Source organism: Thamnophis elegans, chromosome 14, assembly GCF_009769535.1.
Source record: "Thamnophis elegans isolate rThaEle1 chromosome 14, rThaEle1.pri, whole genome shotgun sequence".
Lineage (NCBI taxonomy): Eukaryota > Metazoa > Chordata > Lepidosauria > Squamata > Colubridae > Thamnophis > Thamnophis elegans.
This window is the reverse complement of record NC_045554.1, coordinates 18,388,891-18,407,168: the sequence shown is the minus strand read 5'-3', so window position 1 is coordinate 18,407,168 and position 18,278 is coordinate 18,388,891. Positions and strand designations below refer to the sequence as shown.

Sequence of the window (18,278 nt, the reverse complement as noted above, 5' to 3'; positions counted from 1 at the left end):
AGAACTAGAGAAGGAAAATAAAGTGCTCTAAAAACAAGAAGCAAAAACAAAGGTGGCTTTCTTTCCTTTGGCACAAAGCCTAAACAACGAAGGACCCTCATTATTAACCAGGAAGATAGTAATAAACCAAAATACAAAGCTTTCTGCTTTTAAAAAAAATGTGGACATGTTGAAAAAAAAAGGGTAAGACAGCTTGTTACTATTTAGGGCCATAAAATACCAAGAAAAGCACTAGAGATAAGGAAATAAGGTAGAGGAGTGGGAGAAAATAATTTAACCCGCTTGCCTTCCTCAAGTGTATGAGTGGAGCAACCATGAAAATCCAAGCACTTTTCTGTATTCTGCAGGATCAAAGCTTCATGGACTGAAAGAATCCTTGGAAGTTGCTGGAATTGGTTTATGACAGCATTTTCTGCTACCTCAGACATTCACAGGAGGGTCTTCGAGATCAAAAGCACTCAAAGACTCATCCTCCGTAAAATTTATTCCAACAGGTTTTAAAGCCACTCAAGCTAATGGCCACGATTTGTGGTGGTGAAGAGTCTTGTAGGATGAAAGAGTTTGTGTGAAGTTGTGCTTTCTTTTATCTACACCAATTCTTCCACCGGAGCTAGGATTTGTTCTAATGTCAGGAAAAGTCCAAAAGGACCTCTATCTGCCCACTTTCTTTATGCCAGGATGGATGATTTTAAAATGCCTCAAATCACATCGGGGTCGTGTGATCGTCTTTTGCGACCTTCTGACAAGCCAAGTCAATGAGGAAACCCGATTCACTAAACAACCGTGCCACTAATTTAAAAACTGCAGGGAATCTGTTTAACGATTGTGGCGAGGCAAGTCATAAAATGGGACAAAGCTCACTTAGCAACATACATTTTGGTCTCAATCGTGGTTGTATGTTGAGGACTGCCTATAAAGACCTTCAAATACCTAGACTGAGCAGACAAGAAGCAGATGGCAGGCAGAGATAAAGATTCAACAGAGGAATTTGGGAGGCAAGTCAAAAAGAGCATAGCAATTAAAGTATTGAAGTGGACAAGAGACAATGGATAGATTATTTCTCTTTTTTGTTATTGTTCTGATTTCCTTTTCCTTTTCTCCCTATCTTTTTTTTTAGGTAAGTGACATGATTAGAAGTTAGATAGGATAGAAAGGAAAAGTCTTTTAATGAAGGGTGACATGATAGAATAAGTGATAGAAATAAGAGAAGTGGGAAAAGTAGTGTATACACCTTTATATAATAAAATAAAAGTAACAACAAGAGAAAACATGGAATAATTGAATAATAACAGATTACAACCTAATATAAATGTGTATCATTATTAGAAATATATAAATTGATTGAAATAATTATGATTAACTTTATTAGTTTTATTTATATTAGAATGTATGCACCCAGGTGTCACATTGTTCATGCATTAATTTGATATATTTGTTAAAAAAAACCAAAGCCCTTCAAATTTTCTAGCCTTGCCTCACCGAAGAGGTCTTTGAGCTCCCTGATAATTCTGCCTCTTTCCATCGGCATGTTTTGGGTGCTTCATTGCCTCTTTTCTTTCAAATGTGGAGATCTAACTACATTCGTCGCAGAAACTTAGTAAACTCAATCATGGGAGCATGGATGGGATGGGGGCCGTAGAAAAAAAATCAGTAACATGAAAAGTTCCTTCTCATCTTCAAATACAGGTATCCCTCAACTTATAACCATTCATTTAGTGACCATTCAAAGTTACAATGGCACTGAAAAAAGTAACTTATGACATTGTTCACACTTGTGACTTTTGCTGCAACCCTATGGTCCTGTGATCAAAATTCAGACATTCAGGCAACTGTCTCATATTTATGACTGTTGCAGCGTCCTGGAGTCATGTGATCTCCCCTTCTGCAACCTTCTGACACGCAAAGTCAATGGGGAAGCCGGATTCACTTAACAACCAGGTTACTAACTTAACAACGGCAATGATTCACTTAACAACCATGGTAAGAGAAGTCGTAAATGGGGCAAAACTCACTTAACAATGTCTCACTTAGCAACATAAATTTTGGGCTCAACTGTAAATCGAGGACTACCTGTAGCATCCCTTTCAAGAGTTCCTCACAGAAAAAAAAGGGTTTTACGATCAAAGATGGCTGTTCCCAGCCATCAGCGTTTATCCTTTCTGTAAAGTCCAATGAAAACTTAAAACACTGAGCAGGAAAAACGCTGAAAGAGACTTTTTGCTCATGGGAGAAATCTAATTTAAATCTAACGACAAAATTCACAATGGAACAAAATGCAAACAGCAGCCCAGTTAACCCTGTTTTTCTGAATAGGGAACATGGGAGCTCATGACGACAATGGCACCTGAGCAGCTCTGAGATGCCATAAACCGGCAACCAGGGATAAAATGGCACTGCCCTTTTCTTCCTTTCACTGATTTGAATCCCCACTATCTTTGCTGCTGCTGCTAACGCTGCTTCGCAGTGCTTGGAAAAGCCTTGCTTGTGTGCACGAGTCACGAGACTAAATCTATGACTGTGCACAATCACACTCCTCTTAATAGCAGGGCTGTCTCCGTTACATAAAGTGAATGCTATCGGTCGGGAGAGGGGGAAAAAATACTCCAGCACAAAACAAACAGGGGCTGCAAATTAAGATTCCGATGGGAGGTAACCATAAATGTAGCATCTCCTAAGGAATCGCCAGTAAATTCAAACCCAGAAATAAACCCAGGGGAGTGGTCCTAATGTTTTTCTTCTCCAATGCGCATGTATACCAATATTGGGCCAGTAGCAAAAGTTTTTAAAGATAATGGTAAGATAATCTTTATTGTCACTATTTCTGTGTACAAACATTAAAAATGACATTCTGATGCCTTCTCTGAAATATTATATATATGCATACATATACACATACATACATACATACATACATACATACATACATACATACATACATACCTACCTATGCTGGTCTTGGCGATATTTCGACGAGGTCACACTTGCCATCTTCAGGCTGGTGCCTTTGGCTTTGTGCTTGTGTGAGCAAAGCGTGAATCGGATCGATTGCTCTCACAAGCACGAAGCCAAAGGCACCACACACACATAGATAGAGAGAGGTAGGTAGATAGGTAGGTAGGTAAAGGTTCCCACACATATGTGTGCTAGTCATTCCCGACTCTAGGAGGCAGTGTTCATCTCCGTTTCAAAGCCAAAGAGCCAGCGCTGTCCAAAGACGTCTCCGTGGTCATGTGGCCAGCATGACTCAACACCAAAGGCATACGGAATGCTGTTACCTTCCCACCAAAGATGGTTCCCATTTTTCTACTTGCATTTTTATGTGCTTTCAAATTATAGGTTGGCAGAAGCTGGGACAAATAACGGGAGCTCACTCTGTTATGCGGCGCTAGGGATTCGAACTGCCAAACTTTCTGATCAACAAACTCAATGTCTTAGCCACCGCACCCCATGTGTGTGCATGTGTACATACGTGTGTGTGTACACACACACACACACACACACACACACACACACAGAGTCCATTTTGAATACATATTTATTTACCTTTCGTAGTTGGTTTGTGAAAAATAATGTCTGTAACAAACTGTTCATGTAGCAAGTTGCACCCTGGTTCTTCAGCCCCACATATCCTGTGTGCTTCTTGGAGTCCCATCTGGAATATTCAAAGAATTAGGGTATTAGAATTGGGCCTCCACACATTTTGCGAGCGCGCGCGCGCACACACACACACACACACACACACACACAGAATCAAGCTAGAGCTTGGTTTCCATCACTGAAATCCAGCTGATTCAAATTGAACTGTCAGCAAATCGCGCATCTGTTATGCAGCAATTAGGATAACCGTACACATGTTCAGAATTCTGAAATCTTTTCAAGACTGGGAACAAAGCAACCATAACAAAGAGAGAAATTAAAAACAAAGATGGAGCAATTTCCAAAGAAAAAGTCATGTATCTGAAAAATGAAAGCTGCTTAAAAGCTACGCCTCTGTGAAATGATTTGTCCGAAACTGAATTATTGATTATACCGCTCAAATTTATGATAAGCAACCAAGTCTATACCAATTCTACAATACAGGTAATCTTTGACTTGCAACCACAATTGAGCCAAAATTTCTGTTGCTAAGTGAGACATTGGCTAAGGGGATCACTGCGATTGCTAAGTTAGTCACAAGGTTGTAAAGTGAACCTGGCTTCTCTATCAACTTTGCTCGTCAAAAGGCCACAAAAGGGATCGCATGACTGAGACACTGCAACCGTCATAAATATGATACCAGTTGCCAAGCATCTGAATTTTGATCATGTGACCCTGGGGATGTGGCAGTGGTCATAAGTGCCGTGATGGCTCAGTGGATAGAAGACCGTACTTGAACGCTACTTCTGCTGATTGCCAGCAGTTCTGCTGTTCGATCCTGGCCAGCTCAAGGTTGATTCAACCTTCTGAGGTCAGTAAAATGAGGACCCAGATTATTGGGGGGCAATAGGCTGGCTCTGTAAACCACTTAGAGAAGGTTGTAAAAGCACTGTGAAGTGGTATATAAGTCTGAATGCCATTGCTATTTTCCTTCTTTCCTTCCCTCCCAGTGGTTAGAATCCAGTATTGCAGGCTAAACTCTGATCACTGCCAGGAGTTCGATCCTGACGACACAAGGTTGACTCAGCCTTCCATCCTTCCAAGATGGGTAAAATGAGGAGAGATTGTTGGGGGCAAGATGGTGACCCTGTAAACCACTTAGAGAGGTGCTGTAAAAGCACTGTGAAGCGGCATATAAGTCCTAAGTGCTATTGATATTTTCCTTCCTTCTTTCCTTCCTCCTTCCCCTCCCATCCATCCATCCCAGCTCAAGGTTGACTCAGCCTTCCATCCTTCCGAGGTGGGCAAAATGAGGACTCAGATTGTTGGGGGCAAGAGGCTGATTCTGTAAACTGCTTAGAGAGGGCTGTAAAAGCACTGTGAAGCAGCATATAAGTCTAAGTGCTATTGCTAAGAAAAATGGCCACAGGTCACATTTTTCAGGGCCAACGTAACTTCAGTCACTAAATAACTATTGTAAGTGGAGGACTATCTGTACAACCACTTCCTGTGGAGAAAGGAAGAGGATTAATTCATGTGTAGACAAACTGATCTGAATAAGAAGAGATTCTTCCCTGGTTATCCATCACATAAACTCCTACATTAAGGGGCCTGCAGTTTTCACAGGGTACTTTGAACTCAGTTCTATCAACCTCCCCGAACAGCCAGAGTGAAAGCACGGGGTGGGGTGGGGTGAGGGATACCAATGTGTCTCGAGATCAGCAAGGATGACAGGGAAAACTACATGCAAATCTCAGTTGCAAGGGAAATTGTGGAGAAAGCGAAGGTTCTGAATCTGGCTAGTCTAAAGGAAAGAAGAATTAGGGGTGACATGATAGCAGTATTCCAGTATTTCAGGGGCTGCCACAAAGAGGAAGAGTTAAAACAAGAAACAACAGATGGAAACTAATCAAAGAGAGAAGCAACCTGGAATTAAGGAGAAACTTCTCAACATTGAGGACAATTAGCCAGTGGAACAGCTTCCCTTCAGAAATTATGGGTGCTCCATCACTGGAGGTTTTTAAGAGAGACTGGACAGTCACTTGTCTGAGATTGAATAGATTCTTCTGCTGGAGCAGGGGGCTGGACTAGAAGGCTTCCAAGGTCCCATTCTATTTTATTCTGATTAGCATCAGAAGAATGCTCAAGCATTTCATTGTTTAGTGCAATTTTTATTGGCCTTCTTTAAAAAAAAAACTTGGCAAAGATTTGAGGGCAGGGGAGCAGACATTGCAGTGTTTTAAAGCCATCAATGTAGAACTTCTAACTGTCTTGGAATACAACACAGGTTTTTCAGCATGGTGCAAATGTTATACAGTCCAGGTAGTCCTTGACTTACACATTTAGTGACTGTTCAAAGTTACGATGGCACTGGAAAAAAGGGACTGGCGGCTGTTTCTCACACTTATGACCATTGCAGCATCCCCAGGGTCACACGATCAACATTCAGCTATTTATCAGATTTTTGTGACAGTTGCAGTGTCCCAGAGTTATGTGAGCTCCTTTTGCAACCTTCTGATGAGCAAAGTCACTGGGGAAGAAGCCAAATTCACTTAACAACCGTGTTACTAGCTTAACAACTGCAGTGATTCACTTAACGGTGGCAAGAAAGGTTGCAAAATGGAGCAAAATCCATTTAACACGTCTTGCATAGCAACAGAAACTTTGGGCCCAGTTTAGGTCGTAAATCGAGGATTACCTTTATTGAGGAATTGCTTCTGACCCACCTCCCCAAACACGACAAACCCTCTGTTGTTAAATCAATGATTCCTTTATTAAAAGCGCCAGCAGCCCTGGTAAAAAAAAGTTTCTCTTGCAGGCTAACAAGTCTGTCCAGCCGGGAGATAGTTGTCTGCCACATCTATTCATCTCCACCTGCTGTCTTTTATCCCCCAAAATAGGGAGGGGCTTCACTAGCAGCGGTGGCTCTTCCATCCCAAGGACCGGCCCAAGGATTTCCTGCTCTCCTCTCCTCTGCCTTCTGCGAATCCGTGCATTAGGTACTGGACCAGCTGTTCCTCCTCTTCCTCTTCACTCACCTCCATACCTGGGGACTGTTGACTCTTTATCTGAGGGATGACATACGGCCCAGGCTCTGCCTCTGCCTCTCTTGCTCTGCCAGCTCCATTCCCTCCTCCCCCTCAAAGCTTTGAAGTTGCCTTGATGTTCACCCTGACTCCCATGCCTCCTCTTCATCTGATTCGGCTGTTGGAGGGGCTGGCGGCCACAACAGAATCTATTTCTCCACCCAAGACCCTATTCACTAAAACCCTGGGAAGGATCAAAACATTCATTTCTTGATTTTGAAAGCAATTAACAAAAGGACTCTCTACTTTCGGAAAATGTCCCTTCCTCCAAGATGAAGAAAGAAACCCTGTGAGGGATTACCAAGCTGAGGAACCTCTCACAAAAACTTACATTCTGAAGTTGGGGATGTTTCATCACTGAAGGTTTTCAGGAAAACATTGAACAACTGGCTGGGGGATTCTGGGAGTTTAAGTCCACAGGACTTAAAGTTGCCATGGTTGAGAAACACTGGTCTAGATGGTATGCAGATTCCTGTGGTGTGTGTGTGTGTGTGTGTGTGTGTGTGTGTGTTTCCTAGAAGAACCTGAACCTTTCCAAGAAACCAACTCCATTGGAAGGAAGATCCTATAATTATAATCCCTCCTCTTTCCATTTTATGTCAGTTCCTTGGAAGAAAATCGTAAACATGGCAGAGATTGTTTGTTAAAACTTGCTAACCAATGTATTAGGCAAGGATTACACGTGAGAAGGAGTAGGTCTTTGACTTGGTGAAAGAGATTTAAGGTAGAAAAATGTGAGTTTTTCCTCTATTAATCCCACATTTAAAGAAACTGTAATATTTCTTAGAAATAGCTCACAAGTCTGAAAGGGGGGGGGGACTGCAAAGGAAAAAGTGAATCAAGCTACTTTCCCCCCAAGCTACTTTCCCCCCCCTCCAAGAAAGAAAAAAGAGCAAAGGCTACTTACGCCCACACATGAGGAGCATCAGCTTGAACATAAACTTCAAAAGTGACTTTGTCATCTTCTATGTAGCCTTTATCTAGATCAGTAACTTCCTACCAAAAAGAAAAGGAGAGGAGGAAAAAATTGAATCAAGAACATCAAAACCAGATGCAATAATCTGTTGGGCCTTGCCATTCTTGAAAGGTCATGTTTCAATCTGAAGCTCAAGTCAAGATAAACACATATCAATTTTTACCACCGAGCTCAAATGATACGGGGACATCTCAAGCTGTCACCAGATGGCCATTTCTAGGAATCAATAGAAGACATTGACAGCTTGACAACTGCAAACACAATTAACTGGGAGGCAAAGGGGACTGGAGGGGTGGAGGGTACAGACCCACATCTTCAATTATAGCACCTGAAGCAGCTTCTGTCTCTTCCTGATTTAGAGAGCTGAGAAGGTTCTTAGTGAACACAAAATTAGTTTTTGGGCTTTGCATCTCAGGATGCCCTTATGAGACTCCTAAGATCCAGCTCGGTTGTCCTGCATTTGAGGCCAAGGATTTCCAAATTGTGAAGGTTTCACTCACAAAAAAAGTTCCGAAAAAAATTACTTTAGGCTAAGAGTGGAGGGAGAGAAGATAAGGCAGCCAAGCTACACACAACGCCACTTCAACCAGGGTTGCGATGTGTTTCATCCCGGAATGGGACAACTCGCCGCAGGCCCAATTGAAATTAATTATTTTAAATAATTTAATTATTTAAATATTTTAATTCTTGTCATTCACATTTCATTTTGTCCCTTCTTTGGCATCCTTTTTTAAAAAGAATGATGATTAAATAGTGATTCTATTCCACCATTTCTTCGATATTGCACCTCTTGTCCCATGGGGAATTCGCTGCATCAAGTTGGCTATGGCCAACTGCCCTAGTCCCCATCTAACATGCCATACCTCCCCCCCCCAGTGGCAAGCAGTTACTTACACTCCAAGACATAAAATTGGAAAAGCCCAGTCGTTTCCTTATGAAAGAATAAATGGCTGATGCGGCGACTGAAAGATTTTTCATCGTCCTTGTAATTTATGATCTTGAGGACTGCCTGCGCATGGCAAGACCATGACCTGCAACAATTAGAGAGATAACACTTGACACATTCTGTTGCAGAAAAGCCACTACTCATAAATTAGGTTTTACCGAGCAAGCCTCTTCATTTCTTGTCACTCCTGGATTTAAAACTTTCTTTCGGTAACCTCCCAGGAGTGGTACCCATTATTATCCTGGAAAAAAATTATAAAAAGCTTCTCCTTTTAACAAAGCTGATTGTTTTATTTCATTTTTTTTAAAAAAATGTTGCTTCTCACATAAATTTCCATTTCATTTGATTATTTTCTTCTGTAGATGGTTAAAAATATTACTCCTTTCAAGCAGTAACATAACTCCTCAAAAACTTTTGAAAGTTCCTTGAAAGCTGGCTGGGGAATTCTGGGAGTTGAAGTCCACGCAACTTCAAGTTGCCAAAGGTTGAGAAACAACGGTCTGGATTGAAACAGGTCACTGTTCTCATTATGTCTTCTGAGGCTACCAACACTGCAGACAACATCCAACTTTCAGAAGTGACAAACAAATCCTGTGTGTGTGTCTAGAAGTTGAGTCACGGCAACTGGACTTCTTTTTGGTTGGAAACGTTTCACGGCTCATCAAAGTAGCTTCTTCTTGGATCTACTTGGATAAAGCAGGAAAACGTTTCCAACCAAAAGGGAAAGAACTCTGGTTGCCATGACTCAACTTCCAGACAACTCTAGCTGGATGACTGTGAATCTTCATCGAAGTAAATCCTCTGAATAAATGCACATCTACTGTACTGTTTCCATTCGGCCTCTGCCAGATGATGCCCCAGGCTGGAGGCATTATCTCCTATCAGGCAACATATCCCCATGCAGAAAATGTTAAGGCACTGCATTCAAGAGAGGTTCCGTGTATCCATGCATAACAGGACTTACGTGGAATCTGACTCAGCGTTGCACTGAAGAAAGAATCCTACGCTTTTTTGGTGTGGCCTGTCTGGGTAAAGGCGTGGCATCACCATGATCTTCCAGGGAAGGTTCCGCACGAAACAAGGGGGGCTTAGGACCGATTCACTCAGCCGGTTGAAACGCTCAACTGTGAACTGAAACGTCGCTTCTGACCGCCAGCTTGTGTCTGCAAAATAAGGGAAAAACCATTTCCGAGTCTGCAATCTTGTCTGTGGGTCTCCAACGAGAGAGTTTACATCACTGTACAGGTAGTCCCTTGAATTGTGACCTGTCGCTTGTGACCATCCAAAGTTAAGAACAAATGGTACATATAATAAGCTGTGGTGGCGCAGTGGTTAGAAAGCAGCATTGCAGGCTAATTCTGCCGACTGTCAGCAAGTTGAGCCTGACTGGCTCAAGGTTGACTCACTCAGCCTCCAATCCTTCTGAAGTCAGTAAAACGAGGACCCAGATTGTTGGGGGCAAGGGGGTGACTCTGTAAACCGCTTAGAGAGGGCTGTAAAAGCACTATGAAGAGGTATATAAGTCAAAGTACTATTGATCTTCATCTTTCTACCTAGCATCCCTCTACCTCCCATGGTTCAGTGGTTAGAATGCAGTATTGCAGATTAGTTCTGCTGCCTACCAGGGGTTCGATTCTGACCAGCTCAAGGCTGACTCAGCCTTCTATCCTTCTGAGGTCAGTAAAATGAGATTGCAGATTGTTGAGGGAATAGGCTAACTCTGAAACTGCTCAGAGAAGGTTCTAAAGCACTGTGAAGCGGTATAGAAGTCTAAGGGCTATTGCAGGGTCCCTGCAGTCACATTATCACATTTTGGGCACTTGGCAACTGACCTAGTTTCACAGCGGCCATTTGCCACATCCCATGGTCCCGTGACAGTGGTTTACAATGGGTTTTTTTGCACGGGGAAAAAAAAGAGTTTGCTTCTGTTTCCAGCCACAAAATGTCTACTACAGACAATTGGTGGGCTTAATGACTAGGAATTTACCATGGTGATTCATTTAACTACCCTTGCAAAAAATGTCATGAAATGAGGTCAGTCATGGGATGCCCAATGTAGGTGAAAGACTATCTGTACAGAAAAAAAAAGACCAATCATATACAGCGGGGGAGAGAAAAAAATTACTGCCTTCTCCTTGGCTTGACCCCAATCAAATAAGAGTCTCCATCAAAAAACAATTGTAAAATGAATTGTTTCACAATGGGTTTCAAGCATGATTGTAAGCTGCCCAGGTAAGATGGGCAACCTATAAATTTAATCAATCAATCAATCAATCAATGGCCTATAGTGAAGTTTTCAATTAGGCTGTGGTGATCGGTTTTCTGCTGTAGTTCCATTACTTTCCAAACATGAAAGTGAACCTTAGAAGCTGGCTGCAGAATTCAGAAGGAATTGTGCATCTCCTCAACTTTTCAGCAAAGAAATTCCGTCTAATCCCCATATTGTTCAATATCTACATGTAATCAACAGGATCAGTTGACTGGATATTCAGAGTAGGCTGCCATTATCCTCTCAGTGATTTGCAGCTTTCATTCCCCACTCTTCACCCAATTGTTTGAATAGAGGTAACACTTGGTTGATTTCTCAGGGCTGAAAAGATGCTGAATCTCAACTAACCAGCAGCGCCTTCCTCTGGCACAGACACTAAGTTACATTAACAGTGGGATACAATCAAGACCAAGGGAGGTACTAATACCACTCTATAAAGCCTTAGTGAGACCACACCTAGAGTACTGCATCCAGTTTGATCACCATGCTATAAAAAGCATGTTGAGACTCTGGAAAGAGTGTAGAGAAGAGCAACCAGGATGATGAGGGGATTGGAGGCTAAAACATACGAAGAATGGTTGCAGGAACAGGGCCTGGCTAGTCTAGGGAAGAGAAGGACCAGGGGAGACAGGATAGAAGCCTTCCAATATTTGAGGGGCTGCCCCAGAGAGGAGGGGGTCAAGCTATTCTCTAAAGCACCTGAAGGCCACACAAGGAATAATGGATAATGGAAACTGAGCAATGAGGGATTCAACCTGGAAATAAGGAGGAACTTTCCGACAATGAGAACAAGCAACCAATGGAACAGAAGTTGCCTTCGGAAGTTGTGGGAGCTTCATCCATGGAGGCTTTCAAGAAGAGACTGTACTGCCATCTATCAGAAATGGTGTAGGGTCTCCTGCTTGGGTGGGTGGGTTGGACTAGATGACCTACAAGGTCCCTTCCAACGCTGGGCCATAGGAAAACTGTACTCCAAATTGCTAATGCATTGCCCTTTGCAGTGGGAGCCATCAGTGCCAATTATACAGCAGAACAAGTTAAAATTAAAATTCCTCCAATAAATAATATAGTCCTCAACTTATGACCACAACTGAGCCCAAAATTCAGTTGCTAAGCAAGACAAGCATTAACTGAGTTTTGCCCCATTTTACAACCCTTTTTTGTCACGGCTGTTAAGGACACACCTCTATTACAACTTTACAAATTGTAGGCTTTTATCCTGCTGTGTCATCACAGACATTTTAAGCTTTACACTTGTACAGTAACATAGCTAACTCAATCTTCTTTCCTGCCATGGTTTACGTTCACTCACGCCAAAACTCCAGCAACTTAAAAGGTGGGAGGACAAGATCAGCATCCCATCCAAAACTTCATTCACATTTTCAGGTAAATCCAGAATCATTTTTTAAACTTGAACTCCGTGGCACGTCCTTGGGAAATACAGTGCTTGGCCACAAAGCAAACTTCAATAAATGTACTAATGGCTAATTCAATTTATAATGGAGATATATATGTCAAAAGATACTAAGCCACTTTGCTGTAGTACAGGTAGCCCTCAACTTAACAATGTTCCATTTAGTGACAACTGAAAAAAGGTGACATAGCTGTTTTTCATATTTATGACCACTGCAACATTCAAAGGCTCATGTGGTAAAAATTCAGGTGCTTGGCAAGTGGCTCATATTCATGATGGTTGCAGTGTCCTGGGGTCCTGTTATCCCCTTTTGCGACCGTCTGACATTGGGGAAGCAAGATCCATTTAGCAACCATTGGTTGATTGTTCTCACTGTCAGAAAATTCCTCCTTATTTCCAGGTTGAATCTCTCCTTGCTCAGTTTCCATCCATTATTCCTTGTCCGGCCTTTGGGTGCTTTGGAGAATAGTTTGACCCCCTCCTCTCTGTGGCAGCCCCTCAAATATTGGAAGACTCCTCTCATGTCTCCCCTGGTCCTTCTCTTCACTAGACTACCCATGCTCTATATCAGTGTTTTTCAACCACTGTGCCGCGGCACACTAGTGTGCCGTGACATAGTGTAAGGTGTGCCGTGGGAAAATTACTTTATATATAGTCAATATAGGCACAGAGTTAAATTTTTTTAACATTTTCTAATGGTGGTGTGCCTCGTGATTTTTTTCATGAAAAAAGTGTGCCTTTGCACAAAAAAGGTTGAAAAACACTGCTCTATATGACATTAAAACATAAACTACAATTTACAAAGCACAAGAGAATCCACACATTGCTCTAACTCAGATGCAACAAAACATGATTTTGGCTTAGTACGACATGTGAACCCAAGTTGTGTTAATTTTAATGAGAAAGGATGTGGCTGCTTCTTCTGCTCAGGTTTCTCTTTTTGGAAGTCAAAAGGTGCTATTCTCACTAAAATCTGCTCGGTGCATCCTTTGTGGTTGACTGTGGCTTATGTTTTAAGAAAACCTGTGTGACAAAGGTCCAAAAATGGTTCCCCACAGACTTTCATTTAGCAGAAAGCTCCTTCAAGTGCCTGAGGTCCCAGCCCTATCACCTCCTGTCCAAATAGCAGATCAAGTTATAAACACCATCAAATAACATGCAGAAGAAATGAGCAGAAAGATGACTGGGAACCGTTCACCCCTGGTGATTTAAGTTTCACATTCCTCAGCCGAGAGGACTCAGGGCAGCGCAGTGCAGATGAATTCAGGCCAAGGCAATTCAAGCCCACTCCCACTTCAAGGGTCCTTAAATGAGTTAAATAAATTACTCGATATTCCTCTGCTTTTGATTTTTTAAAAACCACCTTTATTTTAAAATTGGCTCTTTTATTGCACTTTTATACGGTTTTTTTTAATGTCTTTAGAGAAGAGTCACTCTAAGAGCCTGATGGTCAGTATCTAAATTAGGTAGACAGACAGACAAGACAGCCAGACAGTCTAGGTCATACATGTACACTGCAAGAAAACAAATCTTGCGAGTTTACCAGAAGGATGGCATAGGGAACATAAATGCTGTCAAAACTCACTCCTGCTTTTGCCCGTGCATGTTGATAGTACACGTAAGAGAAGCAAAGCACGCAGCAGAACTCAAGAGTAAGTTTTGAGAGATGGCTGAACCATCTCTCAAAACTTTGGTCCAGACGTTGGTCCAGCCATCTGTCCAAAACTTCTATCAATCAAGAGCAGGGGTGTGTGTGTGTGTGTGTGTCTCCAAACTCTGCAACGGGAAGACTTGTGGACTTCAACTCCCAGAATTCCTCAGCCATATGGCTGGCTGAGGAATTCTGGGAGTTGAAGTCCACAAGTCTTAATGTTGCTGAGTTTGGACAACACACCCCCCCATCCTGCAATCAAAGCAATTCTTTGTCAGGCAGATGTATCTTACCATCTGGGGACTGGCTTTTATGGTATGTCAGAACAATTGGCAGTTTTTGGAGCGCACAAGTGCATGTGTTTACTATTGTAATCCTTAAACATCCCATGCCTTTTGAAATGGGTGTGTTTGCAGTTTCTTAGCCTTTTGAAATGAAAAGGGGGGGGGGCTTGTTGGGTAACAAGAGAGAAATCCTAGATTCTGGGTTCAGAGATTCAGAACAGATAAAATGAAGCAATTATTCACACAGCCCATGACAATTAGCAATGAATCCTCCAAATTGTTTATCCATGTAGGGAAATATTTTGCTTTCTCTGTCCTGTATTAATTTAATTTAATAATTCTGAGTTACGAAAGAGGAAGAAAACGATCTTTATCCGTTTTATCCGCTACAAGCTTTGTCTCAAATGTTTCAGAAGTTTTCTTCCCTAGATAGGTGTTCGTAATTAGCATTATCAAACCCTTGGGGACCACTTGCTGAAGAAAACAAAGGCAGCTTTCCAGTCGCCACCAACCTGAGAGCAAATTAACTCACCATCTTCCATGTCTTCTTCTGTGTTATTGTGACCATCAGCCATGGCTACATTCCCATTGATGACTGGATTTGGGGTAATTCTTGGTGGATCATCGGCATCTCCAGCTTTGGAGGAAAAAGAAAACAGAAACACATCGATAAATGAGGATTGTGCCCACAGCGTGGACCAATATAGCGAAGGAATGGATAAAGCGGTTTCTCTCAATATGGTTGGGTTGGCAGTCCATGTTGGGAGTGGGGTGAGGGGCAGGGCAGGGGGGCAATAGCTAGGGAAACTTTGTATGTAAATTCAAAAGATAAAATAGCATTAAATAGCCACACAACTGTAACACAACATCAATATTCATCTTACTAGTTCACTTGAACTGTCTCTCCGTGTGCATAAAATATGCTGTACAGAACAATATATCAGCAGATAATGTTTGAAAATATTGCCCTTCTAGCTCTGCAAATTACACATCTACCTTTATCATATCTCTCTCTCTCTTTCACTCCCTGCAATCCACCAATAACATTTCTGTTTGTATTAATAAAATACTTCAGCTCATTTTTCTGGAAAGTAATCCCAAAGAAGAAAATAATAAACACTGCCAAAACTGTTTGATGGCAGCCTGTTGCTTCTCATTTTCTTCCTACAGTAAGCTTATTCTTGCAAAAATTAGTCAGAATTATTATTAATGTTAAAAGTTGTCAAATGATAGGTTTACACCGTTTTTCACTCACAGTGTGATCAGAAAATCGATGTAAAACTAGTAGGTCTCCCCCACCCAGCATTTCATGTCAAGCATCTGGCCTTCAAAAGATATTCAGCACCCAGGACAGAGCTTCGGTGCCTTCATTACACAGTATCTACTACCAAAGTGATATTACTGCAGGTGCCATCTTCAGCAATCTTCGGGAAAAACACAGCGCCGAGTGTAAAAAAATTCCCCACAACAAAAGTTGGCTTCAGAAAGCATGCTGTATCTTATGGGAAAACTGCAAACTTTGCTCAGCACATATTTGATACATTTAAAATGAGTAGGAATATACAAGAGGCCTCTACATTGTAATAATGTAGAACCCTTCATTATCCCTACAGCCAAACATGCTAACGAGCACAAGTCATATTTTTGCATAAAGAATTAAACCATATCTTAGTATTGCCAGATTAACAGTGTCTCTCCCCCCCCACCTCCGAAAAATAGAAGAGCCAGCTGTACCTAAATTATATTTTGGCCCTTCAATCCTCTGGAACTGTATCATTAATATTTTGTTTTCCACCACTGACCTACTGGTTTTTTTTTTTCCTGCTTTGAAAAGTTTTACAAATTACTTGGTAATGCTATAAAATTTTATTATTTGATGTAGTAGTATCTCCAAAATGCAGTCTTATTTTGCTTGCAGTAATGGCAGTAATGAGCTTAAATGGACTCCAGAGGATGGTAGAGGACAGGAAAGCCTGGAGAAACATTGTCCATAGGATCACGATGGGTCAGACACGACTTCGTAATTAACAACAATGGAAGTAATGGGTATCATTTTTAATTCACAATTTATTGTTAGGCAGCACCTAATTTTCCATTATCCTTATGAAGGAATGCCCTTTTGTTTAGGATAAGATTTCCAACTCTGTGGATTTCACTGCAACTCTTTTTTTAAAATATTCTTTTATTTTCAAACAAACACAAACACACAACACATATAACATAAAAGCCTCTTCAACTACATACAGCGTGTCGATTGATTACAAGGTCTTTCTTTCCATAGTCATCACTTCAATTTTATCAAAATTCACATATTGTCAATCAAGGTATCTTTGTATACATTGTTATTATGCTTCCTTTTTTTGATTATCACTATTGTTTCTTCATTTTAGACAAGGTATTCTAAATATATAACCATTAATATAATGATTCATTATATCATCTTCAATATATCCAATAAGTTTTTTCAATCCTATTCTAAGTCATTCTATTATTTTAGCATTGATAACATTCTCTAATAATTTTCAATTACATGTTTTTACCCATTATTAGTATCATCAACCTAATATACATGTATACAAATTGTTATAATTATTAAACATCCATTAAGCCTAGCTATTATTACATCCTTTCAACATAAAGCATATTAAATTTGAAGTAAATTTATACTATGGCATTTCATTACATCATCCTGAAATCATCCAATGATATTACATCTTTATATTCTATTCTATATAGAATTGTTTATCAAAGGCTTTTGAACATCATCTCCATAATCCTCACTTACAGTTTGTATAAAATTTCGTATTATCAATCTAGTATATACAAATGCTTTATCATTTTTAATCATTTATTTGACTATAGCTATTATTACATTGTATATAGCACTCAAAATGTAACTACATTTCACTAAATTTTATTGTGACATTTCATTTCATCATCCTATATCCTTCCAGAAATAGTGTAGTCCAATATCTCTTGCCATTTGTAAAGTCTGTATTCTAAGGGTTTTCTTGATAAGTGGACTTCTCTTAAGAACTTGTTGTTCATTGCATGTGTCATAAGGATTTGAAACCCTCTATCTGCTCCTTTTATCAGCTTAACTTTTGTTATCATTAGTGCTTCTGTCGAGATTACTCTAATTATTTCTGCCAAATTTTCTCTCCTTTCTTCATTTATATCTGACATCTGAAATAAAGTTCCGGTTCATCGATCTCTCCTTTCCATATTTCACACTTGTCATTTCCCTCCACTTTCAGTCTGCTGTCAGTGTCAACAATTTTCTTATCACTTTCATATGTCTCTGTGATTTTTTGAGCTCTGTCCTCAAACTTCATCATTGTCACCGTACTTTCTGTATTTTGATCTATACTTTCAAGTCTCTTTTCAATTCTCTATGTGATTATTAAAACTTTTTGAATTTCTAAGAAAATTCTTTGCAAAGTTAGTGTCTTTTCTTCTTCACATTGTGCCATTTTCCAGGTTATAAACACTGCCAAAACATCCAAAACTTTTTAGGTTTCAAACAAATTCAGTGGAGTTTTTCAAATCAAAGCTTTCTCTTTCCTTCAAAGGAACATCTGTATAAACAAAACGTTTTCCACTGAGCCTTTCCGTAAACAAAGCCTATACTTTGTAATATCAGATATTGCCAAGCCTCTAGCCAATAGATGGCAGTGTTACCTCTTTTCCATCTGTTTTTGCCTCTCTGTGTAAACTCCAGGGTCCATAAGAGGGGGAAAAATGTTTAAAAATTATGTTCCGACCGAGCTTTACGAGAGAAGAAACTTTTAATCTATGAATACAAAAAATGGAAAGTATAGAGGAAGAAGGAAAAGAGACCAGTCCAGTGTAAAAGTAAGAGGCATTTGTAAAAAGTCCATCCATAGAAAACAAAGTTAAGGTAGAAAATATAGTTTAAACCAGGGTTAATCCACCACTTATTTTCTTCTGTCTTCAATTTTATTTTAAACTCCAAGTCTTTTGGGTTTTCCCTTCTCTAATAATAAAACATTTTCTCACCATTTCGACACACTGTCTCTCCTGCGCTGCTTCTGTTTCAGGGGCTTGTCCCAACC

General features: G+C 40.6%; 1 protein-coding gene across 1 annotated transcript in view; it reads right to left on the bottom strand.

Moving 5' to 3' along the window:
* USP7 (ubiquitin specific peptidase 7) overlaps positions 1–18,278 on the bottom strand; it is a 100,387-nt gene that overhangs the window by 34,851 nt on the left and 47,258 nt on the right. The window contains 6 exon segments of the mRNA XM_032230357.1: positions 3,544–3,652; positions 7,570–7,658; positions 8,533–8,560; positions 8,562–8,669; positions 9,549–9,747; positions 14,735–14,839. Coding sequence (XP_032086248.1) covers positions 3,544–3,652; positions 7,570–7,658; positions 8,533–8,560; positions 8,562–8,669; positions 9,549–9,747; positions 14,735–14,839 — 638 coding nt within the window.